This window comes from Buceros rhinoceros, unplaced genomic scaffold (assembly GCF_000710305.1).
Source record: "Buceros rhinoceros silvestris isolate BGI_N320 unplaced genomic scaffold, ASM71030v1 scaffold46931, whole genome shotgun sequence".
In the NCBI taxonomy this organism is placed as follows: domain Eukaryota; kingdom Metazoa; phylum Chordata; class Aves; order Bucerotiformes; family Bucerotidae; genus Buceros; species Buceros rhinoceros.
In genome coordinates, this window is record NW_010396893.1 from 8581 (window position 1) to 35685 (window position 27105).

A 27105-nucleotide genomic window follows, 5' to 3' on the forward strand; every position below is an offset into this window, starting at 1 on the left:
CTTAATCTGAAGTTTGTACTGGCTGCTTGGCTTACTTGGGCTTTGAACTTCATGGCATTTTAAAAAAGTAAAGCTTCAATTACTTCTCTGAAAGTGAATTTAGGAATACATAAATTATCAAGAATAAGGCTCTGTGCTACGAGAAGTAGCTGATTGCTTCCTTAACAGATTTGGAATTCTTTAAAAGCTTTTAATGAGTTCTTACTAAGGCATTCTGCTTTAAGACAGGCTAAACTTCCTTCCATCTTGTCTTATGCTTTCTTACATTCCTGTTTTACTAACTTGAATTTTATCCTTTTCCCAAAAAATTGCTTGCACTGAAAAAGGACGTAAACGTAAAAAGTATAAAAAGCATTTTAAGAGACCCTTTAAAGGTCATGGTCACTCAAAAGGTGGGTAAAAGTTACGGCATTTAACTTTTGTAAAAGCTTTTTTTTGTTTTCTGTTCGGATTAGTTTTAGTCTTGGATATACATCCACTGATACCTTTTTTTTTTTTCTGTTTGAAAGGGAGGATGTAAATTGGTGAGAGCTTTTTTTTTTTGCTGTTCATTCATTATCTGGATCCAATAAGACTGAAAAGAGACCTCATTTCTCTCTACTTGGGTAGCTGTGCCTGTTTCTTCAGCTTGAGCCATCTGTAGCATTTGGAACAAAAATGTACACGTTTGGTAGCCTGATTTGGTGGCACTTCACTGTGACTTGGAAAAACGGCATGTGGAAGAGATACCTTTGTGTCTAATTTTTATGATATTCCAGTAACAGCTATGTGAAGTAAATCTGTGTCTATACTGACAATATAGCAGTGAACAGTCTTTTTCAGCACCTTTTAGCTTCTAAATAGCTAGCATAGTGTTCTTAGTGGTATTTTAACAGCAATTAAATTGATATTTCTCCCCAAGAGGATAATCATTGTCCGTAAGTACCAAACCATGCAGTTCTTCAGGATTAGCATGTGACTAAGAGTGGGTTGCCATATCCCATGTGGTTGTATTGTTACGTATTCGATGTTGGAGGAAGCTGCAGCAGAGATCTGTAATGGGAGTGAAAACTTTTGGGGGACCATAAGCTTTGTAAGGTATCAAATTTTTACTGCTGATGGTAGCTGCATCTGGCTGGAAAAAGGTCAATAGTTTGTCTGCTTGCTCTTGAAGGTCATGGAGCTTCACTAAACACTTCTGCCTTTTTTTTCCCTGATCGGTATTGTATTTGTTTCTGCTAATACAGAGTGGGAGTTTTAAAGAAATGATTAATAGGAGGGTATGTGGGTTGTGTGTAAAAGTGGTATAAAGTTTTTGTTTCTTCTGAGATCCTAATTTTTAATTGAAATCAAATGCTCTCTTGACTAGAAGAATGTATTGTGTTCAGTAGCAAAGTCTTTTCAGTTTTAAAGGGATCTCCCAAACCTCTCATAAAGCTTAAAAAAAAAAATCCTAATTTTTATAGCATGACATACAAAGATATATGCATTTGTGGTATATATTTGTGGTGTTCAGTGTACATTACATGTTTAAGAAATTGCAAACAGTTAAAATGAGCTGAGAAGTCATCTCAGAGCGCAACCCTAAACTTAGTCAGAACCTGTAGTCCTTATTTCTCTCTACTCAGCAGTGTTTCTTCAACTTGAGCCATCTGTGGCATTTCTAATAAAAATGTGCAAGCTTGGTAGGCTGATGAGTGGCATTCACTGGCATAGCCACTTTGTAAGGTGGATACTGAAAAGACAGGGTAGCCTGTGAAGATAGCTAGAGAACAAACAGCTCATCTAGCCACGTTTCATGTAAAATGTTAAGATGCTCAGCCTTTTATGTTATTAAATAATGAGGGACTGTAAATATTCCACCCTCCGCCTCATCATGCATACGTTTGTCTTTGGTGGAATGCAGAACTTTTGGGGGTTTGCAAATTCTGCTACCCTGTCTTGTTCAGCCTAAGTTCAGTTACATGGCATAGCAGAGTCTGATGTGAACCTAGCTTAAATGGTCACGGTGTAAGTCCAGTATGGAAGAAATGGAATATCTTAGAGTAACTTTTGACTTACGGTATGCCAGCTATCTAACTTTCTCAGGCAGTAGTGTATGAAAGGCTCTAATGGACTAGTCTCTTGTTGTGCAAGTATCTTCACCTGGTTGTTCAAGGATATTTTGTGCTAAATTACACCACCTTAAGTATTTAATTGTTGAAACCCTTAGTTAACTGCTGAGGGACTCTTAAGAGAAAAGCTTGGAATGAGTGGGGAGAAGTCTTATTAAATAAACAAGAACTTGCTGTAACCTAAACTGCTTTGACTGAAACTTAAACTGAAATTTTCTTATGGTGTGTTGTGCACACGCAGCTGGCATCACATCTTCTGACTATGGGTGTACAGAAGAGGAACAAAATGCAAATATGTAATCTAAATAAGTGAAAGCTTACAAGATAAATATTTGTGGTAGAGTAGACATTTAATTTACATTAGTATAGCTGTTAGCGTGGTTGAACTCAAGATGCAGCTACTACACTGAATACTGACTTATTTTAAATTATTATTTTAGACAAACCAAAGGAGGAGAAGAAAGATACGTTCTTAGAAAAGCTTGCAACTCAAGTTATCAAAAACGTGCAAGTCAAGATCACAGGCATTCATGTCAAATATGAAGACGATGTAAGTATCTGGAACACACTCTCTTAATTTTAAATTGGACTCCAGTGCAGTCATGATTGTCCAGTCCGTAGGGAGAAATTATTATCTATCACCTTGAAAAAGTTACGTGGTTCCTTCTGTACCTCTTCAAATCTCTTCTGTACCCCAGATATGACTGAAAGCCAGAAATAGTTTGCATCTGTGCAGTATTCTCTCTTTTTGCCTTGTCTGGTGGTGCCTTGTTCACTAAATGTAGATGGTGGCTGTTTGTCATGTTTGTGTGTGCAGTTGATGTACAGAATTTTTCAGTGTCCTGGGCAAAGTCCAGAATGGCAGAAACTCATGGGGTTACAGATGTGTCTGAAGGCAAACAGTTGAAAACACTTAACTGATAAATGGGACTGTGTAGATGAACTAAACTGGTATTATTGTAGCCTGCTTCCAGTTTACTTTAGGAAAAAGATAAGGCAGTTTGACGAGATAATTGAATGTAAAAGAAAAGCATTGGATATAGAGTATTTCTCAGACCTATTTTGAGACTGTTTCTAGAGACATTAAATTAAAAAATGGTGGGAGGAATGAATCATAAAATGATGTAGCTGACTGAGATGTGGCACTCTATAGTAGAAGATTTTAGAAGCCAAAAGAAAATTTTCAGCTTGAATTGAAGTTCTAAGTCTTTACGTTACAGCCATATTAGTTTTGGCCCAACTTGGGAGGTTCCAGGAATGCTTCAGCTAGAATAATTAAGCAAAGGAAGACCCTCAAAACAGCTCAGGATTTCAGTCAACTTAATTAAATGATACATTTCTGTTTGCAGCAAGAGAAGTAAAAACCTGTTATTTATTTTTGTAGATCACAGATCCACGGTGTCCGATTTCCTTGGGAATGACGTTGGGCGAGCTTAGTTTACTGGTAATGTGTGTGTGCATGCATGTTCTTATGGTTTTGATTCAGCTGTCTTTGGAGTAGCATGAAGGACAAGTCATGTATCAAGGTGATATAACGCAAGTGCATATAGCTGGAAGCGAAGACAATCTTTTATTCATGCAAATAGTAGTGTTTTATTGAAGTTTGTGCAAGCAGAAGGGAAGATGACTGAGGAACATCACGCTTTCTGAGGCTAGTGATTTGTTCTTTTGATCCACACGACCTTTAAAATTGAATATGTTTACTTTTGCAGGGCAGGTTATTTATTTCCAGGCCTACTAAATAAATAAGGGTGAACATTGCATCATGATGATAAAGAATGTGGTATTTTTCCAGGCTTTTTGAGAAATTTAGGGGTGGGGGGCTGGGGAGGGGTGGAATTTCAGCTAACCTCTGTTTTCCTTAGATGTTAAAGATTTTACGAGTAGGATAAGGAGTTGAAAAATTGAACAAACTGACAAGTCTTATGTTGGATTTTGACTTGTGTGTATGAGTGTATAGAAACTGGCTTCTGTAATCTCGTAGCACCAAAATAATGCATTCCATTCTTGAAAGTATAGGATAAAATTGCAAATGTGTTAAATAAGATGCACAGAATGACTTTCATCACTTTGAATTTTTAGACAACAAATGAAAACTGGACACCTTCTATTCTGAATGAAGCTGCAAAAATAATATACAAGGTAATGTGGTGGGTTTTTTTTTATTTTTCCTACACAAGTGAAGAGAGCAACTGATCTTGGAGAGAAGTAAAATAAAAATTGTAAAAACAGTTTGCTTTGTGAATTCTCTTTCTTAATTTTGCTGTGTGTTTAAACAGAAGTGGAGCACAAGTAACTAGCTTTATGTAAGGCATTAACTTTCAACTCCATGGTTTAAATAATTTCCCTTAAATGCAAACACTGATCCCCTCATTAAATGCGTTGTGCACAAGTCTGCATGGTGACTATGATTTCAAATAGGTTGTCCCATTGCTGTTTCTAGTTTGTATGCCGAACATATTTGCGGTTCTGGTAGGTAAGCAGTGTCTCTGTTCTCTCTGCCCCTCAACTCCATGCTGAAAGGAGTGTGCAAAGGTCTCGGAGATTATTGGAATGATCCAGGAAGGGTTTAATAGGCCTGGCTTCTTTATTAGGCCAAATGTTGGTTTTGCGCACCCTCGCCCCTGCAGGCTAGAGTTGTATTTAATGGGTGTACGTAAACTTGTGTGCTTTAAGGAATTGCTTTTTAGCAATTCAGTTTTCACTTGAAAAATAGGATTAGAAGATTAAATTCATCTCAGTACTAATGGTCAATTTGTCTAGTCTGCTTTCATTTGTTTTCTGTTTTCACAAATGGGAAGCTAAGTTTGTGGAATGGGTTCAGTTCTGAGTATGGAGTCTGTTGAATGTTTTCTTTCCTCTGCAGCTTTTGTGCCTGGACTGCCTCAGTGCTTACTGGAACATACACAGCAAAATATATTATCATGGATCCCGTGAACAAATATTGGTAATGTAGGAGAAAATGCATTAAGCAATACTATTTTCCATAGCTGTTGTATTATTCAAAACTACATCATACTGATTTCCACTCCACTCCTCACACTTAGGGGCAACTGCATTCTGATACCAGGGTCATATGTTACTCCATTTGCATCATTGATAGCTAATATTTTTTTGTGAACTTCATGTACTGTCAATCCCAATAGGTTTTAGAAATGTCAGAAACTGCGCCTTTAAAACCATGTTCTTTTGGAATATTCGTCTGGACTTCATGCTGTTTACCAACTACTGTTTCCTAAATAACTGGGCTATATGAGCTATTACTCATATTTTCAATAGTACTGTAATGAAAAAACCTATATTGAGAAAGGAAATGAGCATAGAATTAATGAAAACTCAGAATATTAGATCTTTATCAGAACAGGAACTTATATCACATGCTATCCGGGGTACTGAAGCTGCATGTCTGAAGTTAACCAGTAGAGTGAAGCCAGGCAGAAGAACGTGATGTTAAAACAAAAAAGTTTTTTTCTTTTTCATGAACCAAAGCTTAGGTAGGTCAGTAGTATCCACTGTCAGATCTAAAGAAATGAAACAATGCGGAGGCGCTAATGTAGTTATTTGAAATAGCATCCCTTATTATGGGAAGTAGCTTTGCCAAAATTTTGAGGAGCTTTAGTAGAATAAATGATATGGATGATTGAATGAGTATGCTGTGCTTGACAGAGAACAGAGAGTTACACCTTTAAATGTGGGGTGCACAGTAGGACTAGACAGTGAAGGCTTCAACATGAGGTTAGGTGGACTATATGGAAAGGGTGATGCTGGAAATTCTTTTTTACAACTTGAAGCAAACTCAGGTGGTGTAGAGACTAGAGAAATATATGATGGTGCTCCAGTGCAGAAGATGAGAGACAGCAAGAGGGCAGTGTGGGTAAATCAAGACAGAATGAGCAGCAAATATCTTAAAATGGTAATTACAGGGCAAGAATAAAACCAGATTGAGAGCCTAGGGGATGCTTCCTGGAGTGTATGTCTAGTTTTTTCCCATTAATTCATGTTCTGAGTTGCTGTTAGCTAGGAGAGTGGTGGAATACTGCAACTTGTAATATTTTAAGTGTGTGGAGTACTTGTTTTGCTTTCTTTCCCAGAAGAGGAACTGGAAACTTCGGCAGTACAAATAGAGTAGATATATAGACATAAATTATGGCTGAGGGCACACATCCTCTTTCTGTACCACAGCTGAGAACTTCTGAGTTGCAAAAGCATTATTACTGTTAAGTTTATTTCAGATGGCCACTTCAATCACGTGGTTAAAAGAGCTCACAGTAATGGAAAAACGGTTATTCTAGTGAGCTTTTTGGGTGGTACTTTACTGAATATCTTTGGTTCTGAAAATAAAGTTAAGGATGGATTCGAAGAACAAGTCACTTGGCTTGGAATGTTGGTCATCTGATTACTGTTGTTGGTTTGTCTGAATCTCATCTTATTCTGTTGTGGAGAAGATCAGATGTGCAGTGCATGCTGTCTACACATCTGCATTCTGTTTCTGGGGTGCATAAGTGTTCTCTGGGCAAAAATGGTACATTTTTGACCAACTATGTTTATAAAGGTTATACAGATGTGTCCTTGTACAATACTAGTTGTTTACTTTTTCTTTTGTCCTCATCTTTTACATGTATCTTTATTTTTGTTTTATTCTCTTCGTAACAAAATGTACACTTAACCTTGTGAACTTGGTACCAGGTACCAAGTGTGTAAAACCAGCCAGTCATTTAATGTTCGTTGGAATTTGAAACCTAAGTCTTTTATTTTTGTTCTGGTTTCCCTCATAGGGCACTGCTTATTATCTCAAAATTGGGGTCTAAATTCACTGTATGTAGAAGATACTATGCATGTGTAGATTTCTCTTCCTGTCTCGAGTCCCTTGCATAGAATTCCCCTGGAGTTCTACGAAGAGCTAAATTTCCTCAGAGCACTTCCACTTCTGCCTTTTCAGTTCAGCAGAAATGCTTACATGTTTTTAATAATAGCCAAGTTACTTTAGCTATGGGAGTCTTCAAAATTACCTGCCTGTGGATATTTTCCTTGTAGCTCAGTTGGAAGTGAAATGTAAACACAAATGAATACACAGTTTGAATTGACAGCATCAAAAATCTCAGCACTTCAAATGTGTCATTCCAGCACTGTCAGAAATATCCTTTGTGAATCAGGTGACACTGTCTGGCAGCTTAGGTCTCCATGCTTTTCACGGAGACTTGAACTTGCTATTGGCTAAGCTGCAAGCGAAGATGCTCATGTGGATTTGTTGAACTTGAAATTTTATGTATTGGAAAGTACCATTTTCTATTCCATCATCCAGCAAGTTTTTAAGAGGTTCTTTCTGAAAGAATTGGGAATTTTTTCCCTTCATGACTGTAAAATGGAGTTGCTTGTTTCCAAAGCCCATGCCATATCCTGCATGTAAACTTTTCATCGAGTGCTGAGGCACAGCAATTCCAGTGTAGCAAATAGTCTCCCGTGTTCTGACCGCCTATGGACGTGAAGCATCTCACCGCATGCAGTTTTTTCAGTTCTTGAAATCCTTAGCAATTTTGGAGCTGTACACTAGTATCACTTTGCATATGAGCATCGTCTCTGTTACTTTGAATTTTTACGTCTCTTGACTATTTGATGGCCTCTGTTAGTTTAAATTTGTCCATTGTGATTAGTTGTCTTTGAGTCCTCGTGCCTAAAAGGGGAAGAGAGGGAGAGCAGGAATAAACTCGGAACACATCTTATGAAGCGCAGGGCAAAGTGGAATTCATCATGGGCATAAGATTTCTTGTGCAAATCTTCTCTCTCTCTTGTTAAGTCCTCTTTGCTTCAGAATTTAAAAAGCAATACAGGAACTGAACAAACAGCAAGTGACATGCCTTGAGTAGGAAGGGTATCTGTATTAAGTACCCCGATACATTTTACAAGTAATTTTTTAGTGTTGCTTGTTTCTTGGAAGGCTCGGTCTGCCATTCAGACAGGCTTGTTTTGGTCTAAATTTTAAGCAGCATTATCAGGAAATGAGGTTTATTATCATAGCTAACTGGTCTATGTTGTAGTAAGAATAAGCTGTGAAATCTGTAGCAATCTCTTACTTTTGTACCACAGTCTTCATATTTAAATAACATGAGCGTATGGCTGTTTTTGAGATTAGCTGTTTTATACTTAATCTCATTGAAATTTAGCTTTTATTATTGATAGATCAGCAGACAGAAAATAGGTTGAAATACAAGTATTTTTAATGAGAAAGTGTATCTTTGAAGTACAAACCCATTTTTTAAATAAGGAACTGAGAAAAAGATTAGGTTGAATAAAATCATAGCTGTAAAATATTTTCCTTGTAAAAACAACTCATAATATTGATAGTCTTTATAAAATATAATGGAACAAGCACTTTGTCTGTCTTAATGTAATAGCTAGTATGCATGTCTTAATAAAAGCAGACCTTCTGTTTTGCCTGATTGTGCCATTGCAATTCTGAAACTAGATGTTTGGGCATGAATATAGCATTCTCAATAAAGAACTATAGCATTAGACAGACCTCATTTTGAATTAAGACTTGGTTCTAGCATGATATTTCTAGGCCTTTTGGGCTGTTCTGTTATTTTCCTGACTTCATTCTGTCTTTAATTCCTCTTGTACCTGCAGAATACCAGAAGGCTTAAGTGGCCTCCTTATCTGCTAAAAATGAGGAAGGCTGGAACGTGGATAGATTCTCTTAGTATCTTCAAGGAGTGTATAAACAAGTGCTTGATCTGTTATGCTACGTGTTTGAGTGTACTCACGAACTATGTGTTTCTAAATTAACACACATCAGGTGTTATTGCAAGATTTAGATGTTGACCAAAAACTGATACGGAAAGCTTAAAATTCTTTTTAATCTAGTGTGTTTAAAACATTCACTCTTAAGTGCTTGTGCTCTGTTAGCTTTCCCATGTAGGGGGAGGATGCCATTGCAAAGTACGTGTTGGTCTACTCAAAGCTGAGAGAACTGTAAACAAGTAATGCTCTTCAGCAGTTGCTAGACAGTATCATATTCCTTTACAGGATCAGCTGAAAAGAGGAATTCCAAGTAGATATAACCAGCCTGAAGACTACCAGTACAGTAAGTAAGCTAGGAACGAGTCACTGTAAACCGTTGCGAATGTGTGAGTATAAACAACCTGACCTAATCAAGTAGGCATGCCCACACTAACTTTATTTTACAAAAAACTGAGCAAAACCCCAGTGTTTTTGTGCCTTTTGACTACTGCTGGGCTACTTTAATTTTTGTTAAGAATTACATCCTGATTCTGTGCGTCTTCAGCATACGTGTTATCAGTACTAAGTGCTTGATATCAGGCCATGGAAATAAGTACTTGAAGATTGCTTCCCATGCTTCAGTTGTAAAGATAAAATTAATCTCAGTTTTTGATCTTTTAAGTTTTTAGACCAGTATCAGCCTCTGCAAGACTGTACATCAATCCATATGCAGAAGTAGAACTGAAAACTCCCAAGCTTGACTGTAACGTAGAAGTCCAGAGAATTGTCATTGAATTCACCAAGCCACAGGTGAGTTGGCTTGGTATCTGTTACCACCTATTTCAGAGTTTGTGATGATCTGTTAGGAAAACATTCTTTGGGAATTTTCTGCTTATATGCAATTAGACTGTCTAAAGTGCTTAGCAGTAACTGGGGAAAAGTGTAGGATCATTTTTCCTTTCTGCAACAGTCACTTCCTGGTGCTAGCTCCTAACGCTCTGACCCTATTACCTGTGCACCTTCTGGAGTCCATCTGATCTGTGTTCAGCCCTTCCAATAGCATTCCTTTCACAGGGAGGATGGAATCATTCATAGGAGTAGCCCTTATGCAACTGTAAGCTAACATTATCACTGCAGAGAAGCCAAGACACAAGCAAGGGGAGGAATGAATGGAGTACGCTGGCTTTGGCAGCAAAGCCCGCTGAAGTGTGAAGGAACCCAATCCGGTTCACAGTTAGTTTGCCAGATAGTGTTACAGCTTTTATTGATGTCACAGTGTAATCTGAGTTCAGAACAGTATAATAAGGTTAACTAATGCAAAGACAGTTCTGAAATTGGGGAAAGTGTGTATTGACAAATGAAGAAAATACGACTGGTTTGAGAAAGCCTAAGCCTTTGTGCTGAGCAGGCTAAGAGAAACACAAATTATTGTAGTTCTGCAAGGAAACCAGAATTTTGTATGGTAGTGTCCTTTGAGAGTGATGGGTATGGCTGGTTTATCTGGTCCGCGTTTACATACTAATGAAAATGCATAGGCTTAAAGCTTCGTATAGTTTGGGGAATGTTGAAGACCATGGTATACATGTACTTTAAGCACTGCATGCAACAAAATCTGAACATCTGCTGAGAAACTTGTTTTTCTGTGTTTAGTATCTCAGCATGATAGACCTTCTGGAGTCCATAGATTACATGGTTCGCAATGCACCGTACAGAAGATTTAGGCCAAATGTATCTCTCCATAAAAATGCCAGACAGTGGTAAGCTGTGTACGTTCATGCGTTTTTTTGGGAGCTGCTGGAGTCCTCTCTAGTCTCTTCGTTCTCCTTTGTGGTTAAATGTAGTTTTAAAATTAGATCTCAAATATCATTATGACTTTCACAGAGGTTTGCTTAGCCAAGTAGAAAAGGCTTGCAGAAGAGAGCATGTAAAAGAGCCAAGTTATAAAAATTTGACTTTCAAAGCTAACTCTGGTCCCCAGAGTCTCTGAACAAAATGCCGATGGTCCCTCTAGACGTTAGAATGTAATTTTAGAAAGGCCAAAGACAAAAACTAGTAAGTGTATTGCATGGGAAACATGTATGTCAACTCTAATTTTTCAAGTTTCGAGCTGATACAGATTTTTCTGGGTTTTTTCTAAGCACTTAATATTGTTAGCAAATTTGCAAATGTGCAGAAATCAATAGACTATGTAGAGTTAGTTCTTCAGGCTGAATATAAATAATTAAACATAAGCCCTCAGTCCATTTTTCAAAAGTGGTGTCAAAATCATTAGAATTTTTATAAACAAAGTTACTCAAATGACGAGTAGTAAACAAAGCGTTTGCATACTAATAAACTACCTCTACAACTTTCAATTTGTAATGCACAAGTGAAATGGGAAGTTGCTCACAAGTGTGGAATTATTGTAGGTGGAAATATGCAGGTAACAGTGTTCTTGAAGTTCACATCAAAAGACATACTCGAATGTGGTCATGGAGTAACATAAAACAACACAGGCATCTTCTGAAGAGTTACAAAAATGTGTACAAGAACAAGTTGACTCAGAGTAAACTGTCAGAAGAAACACAGAGGCAAATTCAGGTATGTGTTCTTTCTCTTCGGAGAAAGTATGTTGTGGTCCCTTCTAAATAATTCTTTAAATATACGTGACAGGAATCAAGATTGGTGGTTTTACAAGAACATGAGAGTTCGGTGGAAATACCATTTTAATTTGAAGTTCAGTTTAACCTGTTGTGGAAAGAAAAATACTAGGGAAGTGCCATTTAAATAAACCCTTTTTGCTTGTGGATTAATGAACTTGGATGCATTTAATGAAGTGCAAGACTAATCTATTGGAAAAAAAATTGACTGCCTAACATTGAGTTTCATCTTCTAGTGAATTTTTGGGGTGTATACCCTTGAAAGAAAGAAATTGGGGCATAAATATGGGGGAGCTGGTAGAGAATTTGTAGTGGTGAGCCTTTCCTAAATGTGTTTTAGAGGCAAATAATTTCATTATATGTTTTTTACAGGACTTGGAAAGAAAACTTGATGTTTTCAATATAATCTTAGCAAGACAACAAGCACAAGTTGAGGTAAGAAATAATTTTTATTCACTAATATTCTAACGTTTCAAACAGAATGGTTTTGTTGTGATAATATCTTGGAAAAATTTTTGCTACTGATTATGATAGGATAGGGAGGTGGAAGGCAAGTTTCCTGTCCTGGGACAAGAGGGTATCAATTTCCAAACTGGAAATCAGTTTGGAAAAACCTACCAGTGTGTTTTCACAGTGTTCCTGCTACCAACTTCGTACCATTCAGGAAATTGTCTAGGGGTGATGATTTAATAATTCTTTTCTTCCTTTGACTTCTGTTATTTCAAGACTGGTTCTGCAGCGGTTCAAGATCAAACACGTAGAGCTGTTGGAATCCTACCTACACCTTCAGATACTCTCTTTTTGGGGGGCAGCCAGTCTAACTAAAAGGGACCTCTGAGAGAATTGTTAAAAGGTAGAGGAAGACTCTAGCTAAATTTGATTTTGGAAATCATTTGTGATACTTAACAAGGAGTTGCATGTTACAACGTTATGAAAAGTGTTGTATCCGTGGTTCAGATTAAGTAGCACACTGAGGGCAGGCTCCGAATAGACAACTGTCTTGAGAAGCTTGCTATTTTTTAAAATCCTAACATTAAAATTAACCTCTGTAGTTGCATTATATAATTCCTGTTCATGACAGTGTAGCCTCTGTCTACATACTTGGAATTTATGTAATAAAGTGAAGATTAAAAAGTAATAATGTGTTTTCTCTAATTTTGAGATGTTTGTGGTTAGACCTTGGTTCTTTTTTTTAATGCAGAGTAAATGCCTGAGTACAAATTAAAAACTTTAAATACATGTAATTGTACAGGATCAGTCATCAGGTTTGTTACTACTAGATTTAAAGAATGTAATTGCTTCTTGTATCCTCTTAGATACTGACTTTTCATGTGGTTCCTGCCTTTTTGTAGTCTAAATGCTAGTGAAATGTGTAGGAAAAAAGGGCTGTCCACAGTAAGGTAACACGTGCTTGTTTCCACACACGTGCGCACACATGCTCCCCCACCACTATCTTCTTTTTTCTTTTGTCTGGTGAGTCAAAGTACTTTTAATCTGTTGTGGGGTGATGTTGCTCTCCATCGTTATTTACTGTCAATTATTTACAGAAAAAACACAATATATAGTAATTATATTAATTTTAATGTCTGGTTTGTAGGCAATAAGATCAGGACAAAAACTACTGAAGAAGAAGACAACTGAAGGAGAAAAAAAAAGTGGAGGATGGTTTGGTGGTTTCTGGGGTAAAAGAGAATCTAGGAAAAAGGAGGATGAAGAATCACCTGTTCCTGAAAGTAGGTGTAGACTGTCATGCACTATCTTCTATAGAGACGTTAAGTTTTTATATAAGTGAAGAACGTTATGTTTTGCTTCCTACTAAACAGAAGGAGAGAGTATGGCATAAACAGTGCAATGCTATAGCGAGCCGTTTTGTCGAGTTACTTACTGTCAGTGAATACTGAGCTGGCCGATAAGGCATACTTCAGAAATGGCCATAGGCCTTTCCAAACCTTGGTAAGGAGATGAGTGTGGAGCTTATACCTGTAGTGTAACAGGTGATGACTGCAATGCTGTTCTCTGGTGATTCGCTGTCTGGACCAGTGGTTTGTTCTAATAGTACTCCTCAAAGCTGTTTTCATCATTGGGAATGATGGGTACTCTTGTAATATAATCTATGTCAGTATAGTGCCACGTATGTAATGTATCGAAGACTGCTTCTATGTAAATTATTTTAGAATATGGAACTTAGTGCAGTATGAAGAATCAGAGAAATGTGTCAGCAAAACCTAAGTACCGTAGAAAACAAATGGGAGGAAAAATGCTTATTGTTACTAATTAAAGTGCAAGTTTTTGGGGGTTTTTTTGGTTTCTAGCTATTGATGAACTAATGACACCAGAAGAGAAAGCTAAGCTTTATACAGCTATCGGATATAGTGACAGCTCCCATCATCTTTCCTTACCAAAGCAGGTAAGCAACTTCTTAAGGGGATGATTTAAAAAAAAAAACCAAAACCCAAAACGAACCAACACCAAAACCCAAACAAACCTTTCTTGTGCATGTTAGCCTTAAAATAAGCAGTAGAATGTGTGCAGTGCAAGGTAAATCTATGTTGAATGTTACAAAGAAGATTAAAAAAAAAACCCTTCATAAAACACAAAGAATGCCTATTGTCTTTGGTGTTCTTCTGCCTTGTGCACAAGCCTAATCTGGAGTGATTTAGAAGTAACAGAAACTGGATGATAGGTACCTATTTGCAACTTGAAGAGAATAAAAAAGTAAATGAAAAAAGATTCCTGTTAGCTTTTTCATTGCTTCCATTGCATCTATTTCTTGTGTTCTGGCTGAAATTAAATTAGTCTCTATGGTATTTTTGGTTTGTGCTTTGGGTCTTTTATTTAGGGAGTTTTTTTTAAATCCAAAGTCAGTTTGAATCTGATGTCTGAATAGTTGTTTTTTATATTAAGGTGAACATTACCGTGTGGTTAGTGATGATTATAGCTTTCAGGGATGTTAGAAGGATCACGTTATATTTCCATTAAAAAGTTTGTCCTAATGACTTAATCATTTCAGTTGTAATACATCTTTTTCTACTTCACAAAGGAAAGCATAAAAAGAAAAAAAAATTTTTTTTGTGACAGGTATTTTTTGACTTGTTAAGCAAAGGAATAAAAGATTGAACTTTAAAGGTATAGTATTCTTAAGACAGCTTATATGAAGAAAGCTAGAAAGTAGATGCGGAGATGTGAGATGGTTAGGTTTCTCTCAGTATTCTTCTGTGAGCACCGTCAGCATTGTTGTTTTACATCTCGACATGACTGGTCGTTCTGCTTTCAGTTGCTCATCACTTACAGAAGCCCTTTTTACATTAAGACTATTTACTTCAAGGGCAATATCTCTTATCCCAGCAGGCATCTCCACTCCCTAACCCAACCCTTCAGCTTTCCAACCTTGTACATTTTTGTTCAGTTTAATTACTGTAAGCTTGCCTGTGCCTCCCACGGGGAGATTCAGTGCAGAGATGCTTGTGTGCTACTGTATGAACTTGTATTCCTGTCAAACAGAAAAGAGCAGAGCAGCAGCAAACATCTCTTACCAACCAAGAAGAGACAGCCCAAACAGTGCCCAGTACTGGTGTTTTTCTTGTGTCTTTCTGCTTCTTGATTTCCTTGCCTACATGTGTAGAAAAACTTGCATTTTTAATTCAGACAAATTAAGTGTCAAGGTGCTTTCGCCTCTCTCAGTATCCTGAAGAAAGGTGCAAATTCAGATAGGAAGTATTATTTGAATCTTCGTAAGTTGCTGATTGACAAAGTCATAAAATGGTACTTCAGTCAGGAAGCCAAAACCTTTTCTTGACAACATTGAGAGATAGCATTTAGCAGCAAGAAACGTAAAGGCATATATGCACTGTCTTTTAAAATGTAATTATTTGGTGGAATTATGATGGTTTTGTTTGCTAATCTTGCAAGCCCGCTACTGAGTGTAGTTTAGCTACACCTGCTTTCATGGTTTAAAAAAACTTCTCTGAATCATGAAAAGAGATACAGACTATATCCGCTCTGCGTTTGAAATACACTCTTTTATGTTAAACAAATGACTGATAAGGGTTGAAGGAAGGTAAAGACTCTATAATTTGCTTCCTACATAGGGATGCGTTTCTTACTTTAGCTGACTGGCATAGGTTTAAATAACAGATTTTGTTATATTTATTGAAATTAGAAGTTCTGGAAAATTATTCATACCAGGATGACTAATCTGTTTTCTCTGTCTTTCTCACTAGTATGTTGCCCATGTTGTGACACTGAAGCTGTTAAGCACTTCTCTTACAATTAAAGAAGACAAGAATGTGGCAGAAACGCTTAAAGTGCAGATAATTGATCTAAGTACCAAAATATCACAGCGCCCAGGAGCACAAGCCATTAAGTAATTGGATTGGTATTTTCTTTTTTTGTGGAAACACCTTCTTCTTCCCCCCACCCCTGGCTTTTAAAAATACTTTCTTGACTAGTGCATTTTGCTGCATACTGACTTTTAAATTTATGGGCATTCTGCAGCTGCACATCGTTGAAAAGTTATGGTCTCATAACTGGGTGAATAACATAGAATGGAATGAAGGAAGGAACTTGTTAGTCTTCACAAGCAATAACAAGCTCTTTATTGAATCCAAAAGTTGAAGTGCTGAATATTACTGTTGGGAATCGATACCTAAGCAGTGTGAAGTGGTCTGGCTAACACACTCCAGCCAAGCTACTGAACGTGTTGCTTAATTCCTACAGAAAATAAAAACTGTGTCAGTTGTGGGTAGGAGTTCTTCCCGTGTTTTAAGAGAGGGCATGGCAGAAGTACTGAATTGGATGATACAGTCAAGGAATAAGATTTTCAGTGTCTGGAAAATGTATTTGTGCACTTTCTGTGCGTTCATTTGCAGTTCCTTCACTTCCTGACTTCATGCATAAGATCACCAGCTCAGCTGCTGACTCTTGAAATATTTTTGCTAAAAACCGTTTTTGGGAATATTAGAGGTGCAGCCTGTATGCTGCATTAAAAAAAAAAAAAAAGCTTTTTTTTTTTTTACTGACTCCACTTAACACTTTTCTCAGGGAAGTTGTTGGTAGAGAATACCCCTTTGCACCAAAGCAAGTCCATAACTGATTTTTAAATCAATACATCATAGTTAACATTCCTACTCTTTTTCATCTGTAGCATAAATATCCTGCCTTTCTTGCAACCAAGTCTCTTAATAAACATGAGCTAAAAGTTATATTCAGTACACCTTGCACGTAATAGAAAATACCCTCCTTGTGTTGCTGTGAACAACTTGCCTCCTATTTATTTTTCCAGTTAATTACTGAAACAATTTCTTAACCATGTGGGATGTTAGTCCTGAGAAGCCAGTCATGTTTGGCTTTGTCAAAGGCTTTCTTATCTTGCTTGTCTTTCCTAGATGGAGCCATGTTCTGTGTTCTAATTAAGTATATTTGACTATTCATCTTCTTCAGGGTTGAGGCAAAGCTTGAAAACTGGTACGTTACCGGCTTGAGACAAGAAAACATTGTACCATCTCTTGTGGCTTCCATAGGGGATAGCAAGTCATCTCTACTTAAGATAGAATTTAATGTTAACCCAGAGGACAGTACTGCTGACCAGAGTCTTACTATTGAATCACAGCCTGTGGAAATAAAATACGATGCAGTGAGTAGTAACCGAAACTCTTATCATTTCTTCTGATTCTCCTTTCTCTGCCATTATTATCTTTGTGCTCTTTAAACTGTATTGTTGAGTTTTTGAGTGACTTCTGTGTATATTGATAATTCCTGGGTGTGGTTTTTTGTTGTTTTTTTTTTCCAAAGAGAACAATAAATGCAATGGTAGAATTCTTTCAGACAAGTAAGGGAATGGATCTTGAAAGATTAACAACAGCCACATTAATGAAACTGGAAGAAATCAAGGAAAGAACGGCTACAGGTAAGATAATAACACGTTTCTCTTAAGGAATGTCCTGGTTTGACCTGACTTTCAACTTTGAGTTGTCTTGACTGTCTTAATGTTTCAATATGATTTTCTAAGCAAGTGGCTTATGTTTTGATTGCTGGTCATAGTAGGTTTGGGTTTTTCCTTGAGTTTTTGAATTGGAGGATTAGTGGATGTTTTGTGGAACAGAGCACTGAGTTCAGTAAGAAATCAGCAGAACGTAGCAAAACTCCGTCTTTTCTCAAGATATGTTGCCTTTCAGAGATAGCATCTCTTTCATATCTTGACTGGTACAAATGTTTCACTAGTGAATAGCGTTTCCATTTTAATGTCCCTTCCTTTTTATTTAAGGATTAGTTCATATTATTGAAATGCGGAAAGTCCTTGACCTGAAGATTAATCTGAAACCTTCCTACCTTGTGGTTCCACAGACGGGTTTCTACCATGAAAAATCAGATTTGCTGATTTTGGACTTTGGTACATTTCAGGTATATAAATGATCTCTTTATAAGCTCAGATGAAGGAAATACTCTTTTAATGTACCTGTCATCTGAAACAATCTTGTTTTCAAAGGGCAAAGATGATCATCTGTGTGAATGTGTCGTCACTTAGTATATTTCTTACCAGATAAATTTCGGTCAGCAATCTGATAAGTGTTCAGAGCTGTGAAGTTGTCTAAGTTAATCTCCCCAGGATACATTTTCCTGTTGTGATGATTATTGCAATAGCTTATTGAATGTCTCTAATTTCTTCAGCAAGACACATGAACTTTTGTTTCCTCTTTCGTCATATGGCAGCCTTTTTTAAAAAAGAATATACTTTTTCTCTTGGAGTTTGAAAGTTGATTTCCATGTTCCTATAAAATTGAATGATTACAATAACTTAACTAGATTTTAGTTGATGATTAAGCAGTTATTTTAGCTGTACTCCAACAGTAAACTTGTAAACTAACAAGAAAAATTATTTTTGTGTAGCTTGAATTAAGTGAATTAATAGCAGTAACAAAAAAAATCACTTATTCCTTGTGAGGTGTGAATTGATTTAAGATCTCCTTTGCAAGAGTCCAAATATCAACCGTAAACACCTGTGAATCATCTCTTTCATGTTCACCAGAATTAATAGCACATGTATGTAAATGTTAGGCTTAACGTTGTCATGTCCTTTATGTGTTTAGCTGAACAGCATAAATCAAGGCAGTAGTCAAGCTTCTAGCTTTTCGTCTTTAGAGGAGATTATGGACAAAGCTTATGATAAGTTTGACGTGGAAATAAAAAATGTGCAACTTCTTTTTGCAAGAACAGGTAATGAAACAACTTAGTTTCTCTTTGCTGAAAAGGCTGATGAAAGCTGCCTACCTGTAATAAATAAATATGTTTTTTTAAAGAAAAAAGGCAAACAAAAATCAGTTTTTAACTAAAATATAGATTATAAGACACATGTCTGGTACTAAACCGTGGGGGGGAAAAAATTAGTTTCTCTTCAAACAGCTGCTTGCTATTTGTTTGGACCAAAAAGTGTCACCACTTTGATGCTAGCAAGCTATGTAAATGCATGGAGCTACCATGGTTTCCATCATATGCAGGAAAATTAAACTAAAATTAGCCTTAATTGGCATTCAGACTTAAGTTTGTGCGGTCAACAGAATGCTAGGTTACTGTTTTATATTTACCTATCCGTGTGGATAGGAAGTTTAGCTCAAACCGGGACATTGTGTCTGTCTTTTTTAGCGTTCTACATTAAGATACATCTTTTAGTGTTTAGAATTGGGCTTAAGGCTGCTAAGGCGATATACCGTTATGAACTATTGAAAGTGGATTCAAAAGCTCTTGAAATCCTTTACCCACATTGATCTAGATTTCTTTAGTTTGTGAGTGGGTTCTTTATCATTTCCTAGAGATGCTATGTGATTACTTTGATACCTTAATTAAAGCAATTAGGAAGCAGTGTTTTTCATCTAAATCTAATGAACGTTTGCAGGTGAAGACTGGAAGAAGGCTCGTTTTCAACATCCATCAACTTTGCACATATTACAGCCTATGGATATTCATGTACAGTTGGCAAAATCAATGGTGGAAAGAGATGCCAGGATGGCCAAGTAATATGTTAATGTCGAAAAGACTTTTTAATTACTATGTACTTAGAGAAAAGAAAACTGTATTTTCCCCAAAGGTTCAATTACACTTTACAATCTGAATGTATATTAACTTAAGAAATAATAGTATATTACTGCTTTTTATAAAACCTTTTTTGGCCAGTAGTTCTCTGGTCACGTTCACTGGTTGCTAACTATACTGTTTAAGTCCAAGATGTGTTTTTAATGCAGAATCATTAGCTTTGCTGTGTGATCTTTGTATATTAGTGTAGATATTGGTAAGATTTAAATTGAGAGTTGGTATGTACTTTTTTTTTTGTCTTGGAGTTTAATAGATTTTTTTTTTTTTTAAATAAAAGGTTTAAAGTGTCAGGCGGACTTCCTTTGGTGCATGTCAGATTCTCTGATCAGAAAATCAGGGAAGTTTTTGATCTGATAAATAGCATTCCATTGCCTCAGAAGTCATCTGTGTCAGTTCCAAGCACAAAGGTAAGCTGACAATAACTAACAAAATTGAACTAAAAAAAAAAAAAAAAAAAAAACCTTTACAAAAGTGAACTTTTAAAGAGTAAAAAAAAAAAAAAAGGAACCTGAAAAAAACTAAAAAAAAGTAACTAAAAAAAAAAAAAAAAAAAAGACCTTACCAAAGTGATCCTTGTAAGAGTGAATTCCTGCTAAGGTCTGTGGTCTTTTTCACTTGAAATAAGAGGTCTGTTGCCAAGCTCAGTTAGGCAAAGTGTCTTTGTTATGGTTTAACATCAGACCATGCTGGGCTTATTCAACCAAGGCTACCTTAGCCTTTGTCTTTGTTCTGCTGGTTTCAGTGTAAGTATTGGCAAAACTGCCCTTTTCGAGTAATATGGGTGAGGCAAGGTGAAACATAGCATCTTCAGTAGAAAATTAGACTGAACATACCAAGTTATACAAGCTTAAAAATAATTTTTTTTTCTTTTGTCTCTTCCTTCTAGGTACCAGCTATTCCCACAATTCCTGTTGTTAGTAAAGGGTTATGTAATACACCCCAGTTGTTAGCAGAAATAGTGTCAGGTAAGAAGCTACAGATATGCCTTTGTAAAAGCAGAAGGCCATAACTTATGGAGTAGCTAACATTTTCAGGCTGTTATTATCTTACAAAATGTTACAGGATAGTAGAGAATGAGTATGATTAACCATCTCTAACTTCAAGTGTGTGAGAATATTCAATTGAGATGCTGATGTCACCTCAGAACAATAAACTTGCTTTTATTAAAAGAAAAAAAAACCTTTTTGGGGGTTAATTAATATTAAGCATAAGCAAACTCTTCAAAAGTGAACTATTAACAACTGTATTAGGATGTCATTATCAAACCGATTTAATTATTCAGCTGTCAAAAGACATGTTTTTAACAGAAAGTATTGAGGAACCTGTTATTTCAGATCTGACTGAAATCCAAAACTGGATTTAGCCAAATACTAATCTGCTGCTGCCATCACTTCAGGACACATATTTTAGTGTAAGCACATAAAAAAAATTGCATAACATGTCTGAAGGATGTGTACACTTGCATTAAGAAGCCAACACGTGGCAAAACCAGACTGTTACAAACATCACACGTTTACTGTCCTGAGTGTTTTGTGTTGACAAAGCTCTCCTTTTTCTGAAAATGCACGACTAGAATAAAACCCAGCAAATTACTGTATTGGCATTTTGGATTTGAGCACTTACTGCTGTGCCTGTTCTGGAAAAGAGCTTTCCCATAGTGGAACCTGGGAAACTTGTTTCCTGGAGCTTACTTTATAACTGGTTTTTCTTGTGTGCGTTCTCGAATGTCTAATGGTACAGCTAAACTCTAGTGCTTTCCTTAATGGGGCTTCACTTTTCATCCGATGCATAAGAAATCTGTATAGATCTAAAAAGTATACTTTGTCAGATTAGGTTTGAACTGCTTATACAGTTTAAGATCTCATGGGACTGAAAAAGAGGGGGTGGGATATTTACCCCCGTTTCTGGAAGAAGTTTACTAAGGAGGCAGTCGCTTCTCTTCTGTAGACTCTGAAGAAGAATATTTTGATTTTGAGGAAAGCTCTGAACCAACTGAAAGGTCACTAATTGAAGAAGAAGAAATAAGAAATAAGGAGGCTGCTGAAGAGGAACTGATAGATCTTCAGCTGAAATTTGAAATTAAAGAGGTAATTCTATTTTTACCTTCTACATAAAGAATATTTTTTAAAAATTCCAGTTTTCTATTACTAGTGCTCTCCAGATTTAGTGGATGCAAAAACACAGCTACCAAACAAAAAAAAAATACCTCTATGCATGAGTTGTTTTTTTACATATGGTATGTATATACATATTTAATCTCTGTGTATGTATTAAAACAAACAGCAAAAAAGCCCCATACTGGTGTATTTTAGGTAGGAAATAATAGAACCGAGTCATAATTTGGGAGTGGGCAGTGGGAAATTCGCACTGGATGAACAGCTAAAAATACCCAGGCAGGTCACTTGCAAAGAGCAAATCCCAAAATATTTCTGTGATATTTACATCTCTCACGGTCAATCAATTGCTTTTTTCCACCTATTTGTACTCTTTAACTCTGTAATAAAAGCAGTACTTTAGTAAAGCAGGCAAAGCATGAATTTAGCACTTTTTTTCATTGTTGGTTTGAATGGTGAGAATACTGCATGTGAAAACATGGTATAACTTTGTATTTCTTGCTCTTCCAGGTTTTAGTAGAACTCACCAGGCAAAAGAAAACTGAGGAAACAGTACTTGTATTTGATGTAATGCATCTTGGGACAGAAGCTACTGTCAGGACCTATAATTTAGCAGCTGTGTCATATTTAAAGAAAATAAGCTTGGATTACTATGAAACTGGAGGTAATAAGCAATGGAAGGGAAGTATGCTAGTGCATGTGTGTATATATATATAGCAGTTAGGCTGAAACTGTGGCTCTCCTGTCGCTTGTGCTCACTGAAATCTAAATGTTGGTCTAGTTTTCCAGTTGCAATATATAGTGTAGAACTGTCTGCTGGCACTGCATGTCCCTTCGGTACAGTTGATAAACTCTGGACTCCCACCATAGTGCTTCCTAGATAGATAAATAGATAGCTTAGTGCTCCATCTTTGGATGGTGAAGTGATGCAGACTTGACATTTTGGACTTAACAAAGAGAAACCAGTGATTCATGTTTGGTGGTGCAATGGATTTTAACAAACAGGACTGAAAGTCAGTCCCTATTTTCAAGGCACAAATTCTTTGGTTCTCTGAAAGAACAGATAGTTCCCTAATTCTTATGTGTTTCATGTGCTATGTTACAGGTAAAAAAACACCCATTCATCTAATTAGTTCCTCAGATAAACCTGGCTTAGACCTTCTGAAGGTGGAGTATATCAAGGTATGCGTAAAGCTTTTAAAATTTATTTTTCAAGCACTTTTGTATATTACGAAGTCTTAAACCTGCTCTTCAGAGCTAGTGGATTGTTTTGTGTCTTCTGAGGAGCACAGTGACTGGTTGGAATGAATATTAACTTTAATGTGAATCATTAATTTCAGGCTGACAGAAATGGGCCACACTTCCAGACAAGTTTTGACAACACTGAACAGATGATTCAAGTGAGTGCTTGCAGATTTTATTACTTATTTTCTTTTGATTTGCTTGCTTTGAAGAGAGGAACTGGTAAGGGGGTTTTGGCTTTCCTGTTGTCCCCCTCTGCCCTGGCCTTGCAGCAGGGAAATGTGAAGTGTTAAAATGTACTTGCAGGTTTTCATACAACTTAATATAAGAGCAGTATATTAGTCTCTCTTTTGATTAAAAACCAGTCTAGCTAGCTCATCTGAATAAAATTCAAAATAATGTAAGAATGCATCTTCTCATGCTTATGGAGTCATGAAGTTCAGATACCCAGTATGGGCAAATGTAGTGGGGTCTAGAAGTCTTTCCCTTTCCAGTCAAATAATCTGTTTGGTTTTTGAGTGCCACATAATCAGCACTCTGGCTAAATTTAATACGAAATCTAAATCCATTTAAGTTAAATTTTGTTGCTGGGTTTTCTTTTGGTTTTTTTTTGGCAGGACAAGATTGGGAGGGGGACATGTTCTAATTTTTTCCTCTGAAACATGACTTGGGAGCTTCTTGCAGTACTCCTTGTCCCTCTCCATCACTTTTGTCATAGACCCTAGAATGAAAATTCTGTCTGTTCGAAAGTATTGCTGTATAGGGAAATGTTCTTAAACAGCAAGCACTTAACTTCTTTATTTTAACTGTTGCACTAATGGTGTACGTTTGAGTCAGAGATTTCAATCTCAGGAAAAACGGTGTCTTGAGGAATTCTGGAAATAAACTACAAAGGGCTGGCAGTTTTCTGAGATAGGCCCTTTTTTAACTTTATGGCATGATTTTGCCTGCCATATTTTGGTATGAAGACTCAAATATTTCACTTGCCACCTGATAGTTTTAGGGTATCTATAGATTTCATCAGGGAAGTCTAGTTAATACTGGAATCTCTTTGCCAAGAACAGGTTCCTTAAGCTGCAACAGGGGCTGACAGTTCTGCTGCCTCAGTGCTGCTGAGGTGGATATACATACTGTGTTGGTCGATTTCATTCAGTTGGGATAGTGCTGATGTTATGAGAACTCAACTTTCTGTGCATTGTCAGGTGTTGCCTTGCACGTTTTCAGTGGGTCTTCTCTGCCTGGAAGACTTGCATTTGGGCTGTTTTTTCAGTTTTAAGCCCATTCAAGCAAATAACTTCTACTAAACTACACCGCAGGCCTTTTGGACTCCCTTCGTGGATTTGAGGAATTCCTTTCTACTAAGTATCTACATGGCAGCCCCCTGCCACTTAGCTGCTCGCGTAGTACTGTGTTTATTGTAGAAGCATTCAAGAGGGAGCCTGTGTTTGACAGAGCATATTGCTTGAGAAGATTGAATCCTGGCTTATGTTAGACTACCTTACTTCAGGTGTACCATTCTTAGTTACCTAATTAAGTTTTTAATGTATTTAATCTACCTTTTAACTCATTTAACGCTTCTAAACTAATTTTGTGTCTCTTTGCTTTTGTACCGAGGAGGTTATAGCTGTTACAGCTGTTTGGTTCCTGTTAGGTTTCCTTATTTTCTAAGCTTACCAGTTTTCTGCTTTACAGAAAGTTTCTTCCATTATGCTTCATTGTGTAACACATGCAGCTTTTCTGTTTCTAAGAAATTGTTATCTTCCATTGGGTGCTTTTGCATCTCTTGTGAGTTAGCTTTTTTGTCATGTCAAGTCTCATGTCAAGTTTTCAACAGGTAGCTTTTTCATCATTGAACCTTCTACTGCACACAGAGGCCCTTATGTCTGCAGTGAGTTTTCTAACAACTGTTAGACCACTGGGCAATGAAAGTAGTGGAGACACACCAACTAAAGATAAAAAGCAAGAAGATGAGACAAGACTGAAGAAAGGTACGGCTGTGTTTGTCAAAATGATGGTTCTGAAAGGATGTGTTGCATGCTGGCAAACCGATTAATCCAGAGAAATCTGATTAGCTTTGTAGTGTGGGGTGAGGATCCAAGCTCATTTGACTGTCGCTTACCAGGCTGGAGGACTGATTTAAAAAAAACCAATAAATGAAACAATGGTTATTATCATAAATGGTGTCTTCAGGTGAGCTTTCTAATCTTGTGTTTCAGTGCCATTTCACAAATAGACCTAAATTTGAGTGAATTAGATTGCTGTGAGCTCAGAGGACTCAAGTAGCAGCTTGATCTTAAGAGTTCACTGTAAAATAAAGGAGGTAAAATACTACTTTGATTATGTGATGTGATTGAACTAGGCAATTTAAATATACTTTCAAAGAAACAGTGAAGTCCTTTGCTAGCCTAATGAAAATATTGCAGTTCCTGTAGCACTGAAACAAAAAAATGAATTTATATCAAAATAGGCTCAGAGGGCAGCAGCTGCACAACTTGCAAAGCTCAAGCATCAGATGAGCAGGAAAAGAGGTGTCTAGTGGAAAATGTTCAGAATTGCTTATAATTTTAAATAACCTAGGTTTGAAACTGCAGGCTGAAAAATGAAGCTGCTGCTGTGTACAGTTTAACAAAGCGCACAGGTATTTGAGGTCTTGGATGAACACTTTGCCACTTTTGATTAGTGAATGTGCAGACCATTAGAGAGGTCTGATGGCTTCTGATCTTCCCCGTAGACAGTTTCTGACACTTGTGTGTGACCTCACCTTACTCTCCCCAGCCTTTACACTTGCAAAACCTGGATGTTGACTGATGGAAATAGGCTTCCAAGGTTTGCCATTTCTTTCAATCTTGAAGTTTGAGGATTAGGATCTTGGAGTAGGAAATGTTAGATAGGTAATGTGAAACTTCCCCCCCCACTGTGAACCTATTGAGTTATTGACGTAATGTTAAAAATAAGTAAAATATGGAAAAAATATTTTTTTTTAGATTAACTTAAGAGAAAAAAACCCCAATTATTCCAATAGAGAGTCATCTCTAAATGGAACTAGTATCAGACACAGAATTACAAGCAAATACTGACATGTTTTACTCTTCATTCAGTATGGTAGCTTTCAGAAGAAGACTCCTTGCTATAAGATAGGATGTTACAGACTTAATCATGATAGCAGTGATGAAAGAAACTATAGGAAAAAAAATCAGTCATCTGAATGGAAAAAAACAAACAAACCATAGACCGAAAGAAATCTCATACTCTCAGGAGTTTAAGTGAGAATATGAATTACATGTGCCTTGAAAAGCCCCTCCTATCTTGTTTCTAGTGGCTAGACCTTCCAAGGATAAGGATGTCTTTGACTTCAAGGTTTTTGCCAAGCTGGAAGCCTTCTGTTTAAATATTTGTGATGAAAAAAAGAACATTGCAGAGATCAAGATACAAGGTATTAAATTCTTTGTTAGTAGTAACTGGTGTAGTAATTTGGTTTCAAAGCAACTGCTAACCTTTGGGCTAAAGGGTATTTAAGTTGTAAAATTTCAACATCTGACTTTTTTTTAATCGTTATCTGTACAAACATGCCTTCTGTTACTCTTTTCAATGTCAAGCTTCTAGTCTGTCGTCATGTTTTGGTCGCAGCTAGAAAAGCATGGTATATTATTCTCCAGATAATTAGGTTGATGTTTTGAAGGGGTTTGATTATAGATGGCTTTTCATGTTGTACTAAGCTTTGGATGTTTTTTGCCATACCTGAATTATTTAGGATAAAAAACCCCCAAACTTGAAACTGTTTTCTTTGGGTTTGAACTGTTAGGGTGTTTGGTTTTCTTGTTTTGGTTTTGTTTTCTTGATTATTTTTTACCACTGAGAGGGGCTGTAATACTGTGAGAGAGAGAGAAAGAGAAAGAGGGGGTAACTTTCACTTCAAATTTTGGCTATAGCTATCAATTCATAATTCACAATTCATAAAAATTATCTTGCTTGTGGCCATCTCTAAATCATATGGTGTATTCATACAAGATTTTGTACACAAAAGTGTTCTCTTCAAATGCAATATAGCAACATCCTTTTTGATAGAAAATTGCAGTAAAATAACCCAATAGCTTGGTTATTGAGAGATGGTTATTGCTTGAATATTTTTCTAGGAATAGTAGCTCATTTCTTTCCAGAGATGATTGATATGGAGACAGTTAGAAGTTTTTATTATTTATTATTTATATTATGTAT

At 36.6% G+C, this 27105-nt stretch overlaps 1 protein-coding gene across 1 annotated transcript in view; it reads left to right on the forward strand.

The window, feature by feature from the left end:
* LOC104502089 (vacuolar protein sorting-associated protein 13C-like) overlaps positions 1-26323 on the forward strand; it is a gene marked incomplete at both ends in the record, with an annotated part of 33769 nt that extends 7446 nt beyond the window's left edge. The window contains 25 exons of the mRNA XM_010146013.1: positions 2534-2643; positions 3478-3537; positions 4176-4235; positions 4960-5040; positions 9117-9174; positions 9493-9620; positions 10461-10567; positions 11219-11390; positions 11822-11884; positions 13047-13182; positions 13762-13856; positions 15670-15812; positions 16889-17081; positions 17240-17354; positions 17712-17848; positions 18535-18661; positions 19338-19455; positions 19812-19941; positions 20421-20499; positions 21482-21621; positions 22159-22312; positions 22754-22830; positions 22989-23048; positions 24725-24878; positions 26207-26323. Of these exons, the coding sequence (XP_010144315.1) occupies positions 2534-2643; positions 3478-3537; positions 4176-4235; positions 4960-5040; positions 9117-9174; positions 9493-9620; positions 10461-10567; positions 11219-11390; positions 11822-11884; positions 13047-13182; positions 13762-13856; positions 15670-15812; positions 16889-17081; positions 17240-17354; positions 17712-17848; positions 18535-18661; positions 19338-19455; positions 19812-19941; positions 20421-20499; positions 21482-21621; positions 22159-22312; positions 22754-22830; positions 22989-23048; positions 24725-24878; positions 26207-26323 (2814 nt within the window). The remainder of the gene's footprint in view (positions 1-2533; positions 2644-3477; positions 3538-4175; positions 4236-4959; positions 5041-9116; positions 9175-9492; positions 9621-10460; positions 10568-11218; positions 11391-11821; positions 11885-13046; positions 13183-13761; positions 13857-15669; positions 15813-16888; positions 17082-17239; positions 17355-17711; positions 17849-18534; positions 18662-19337; positions 19456-19811; positions 19942-20420; positions 20500-21481; positions 21622-22158; positions 22313-22753; positions 22831-22988; positions 23049-24724; positions 24879-26206) is intronic.
* Between the last annotated feature and the right edge of the window lie 782 nt (positions 26324-27105).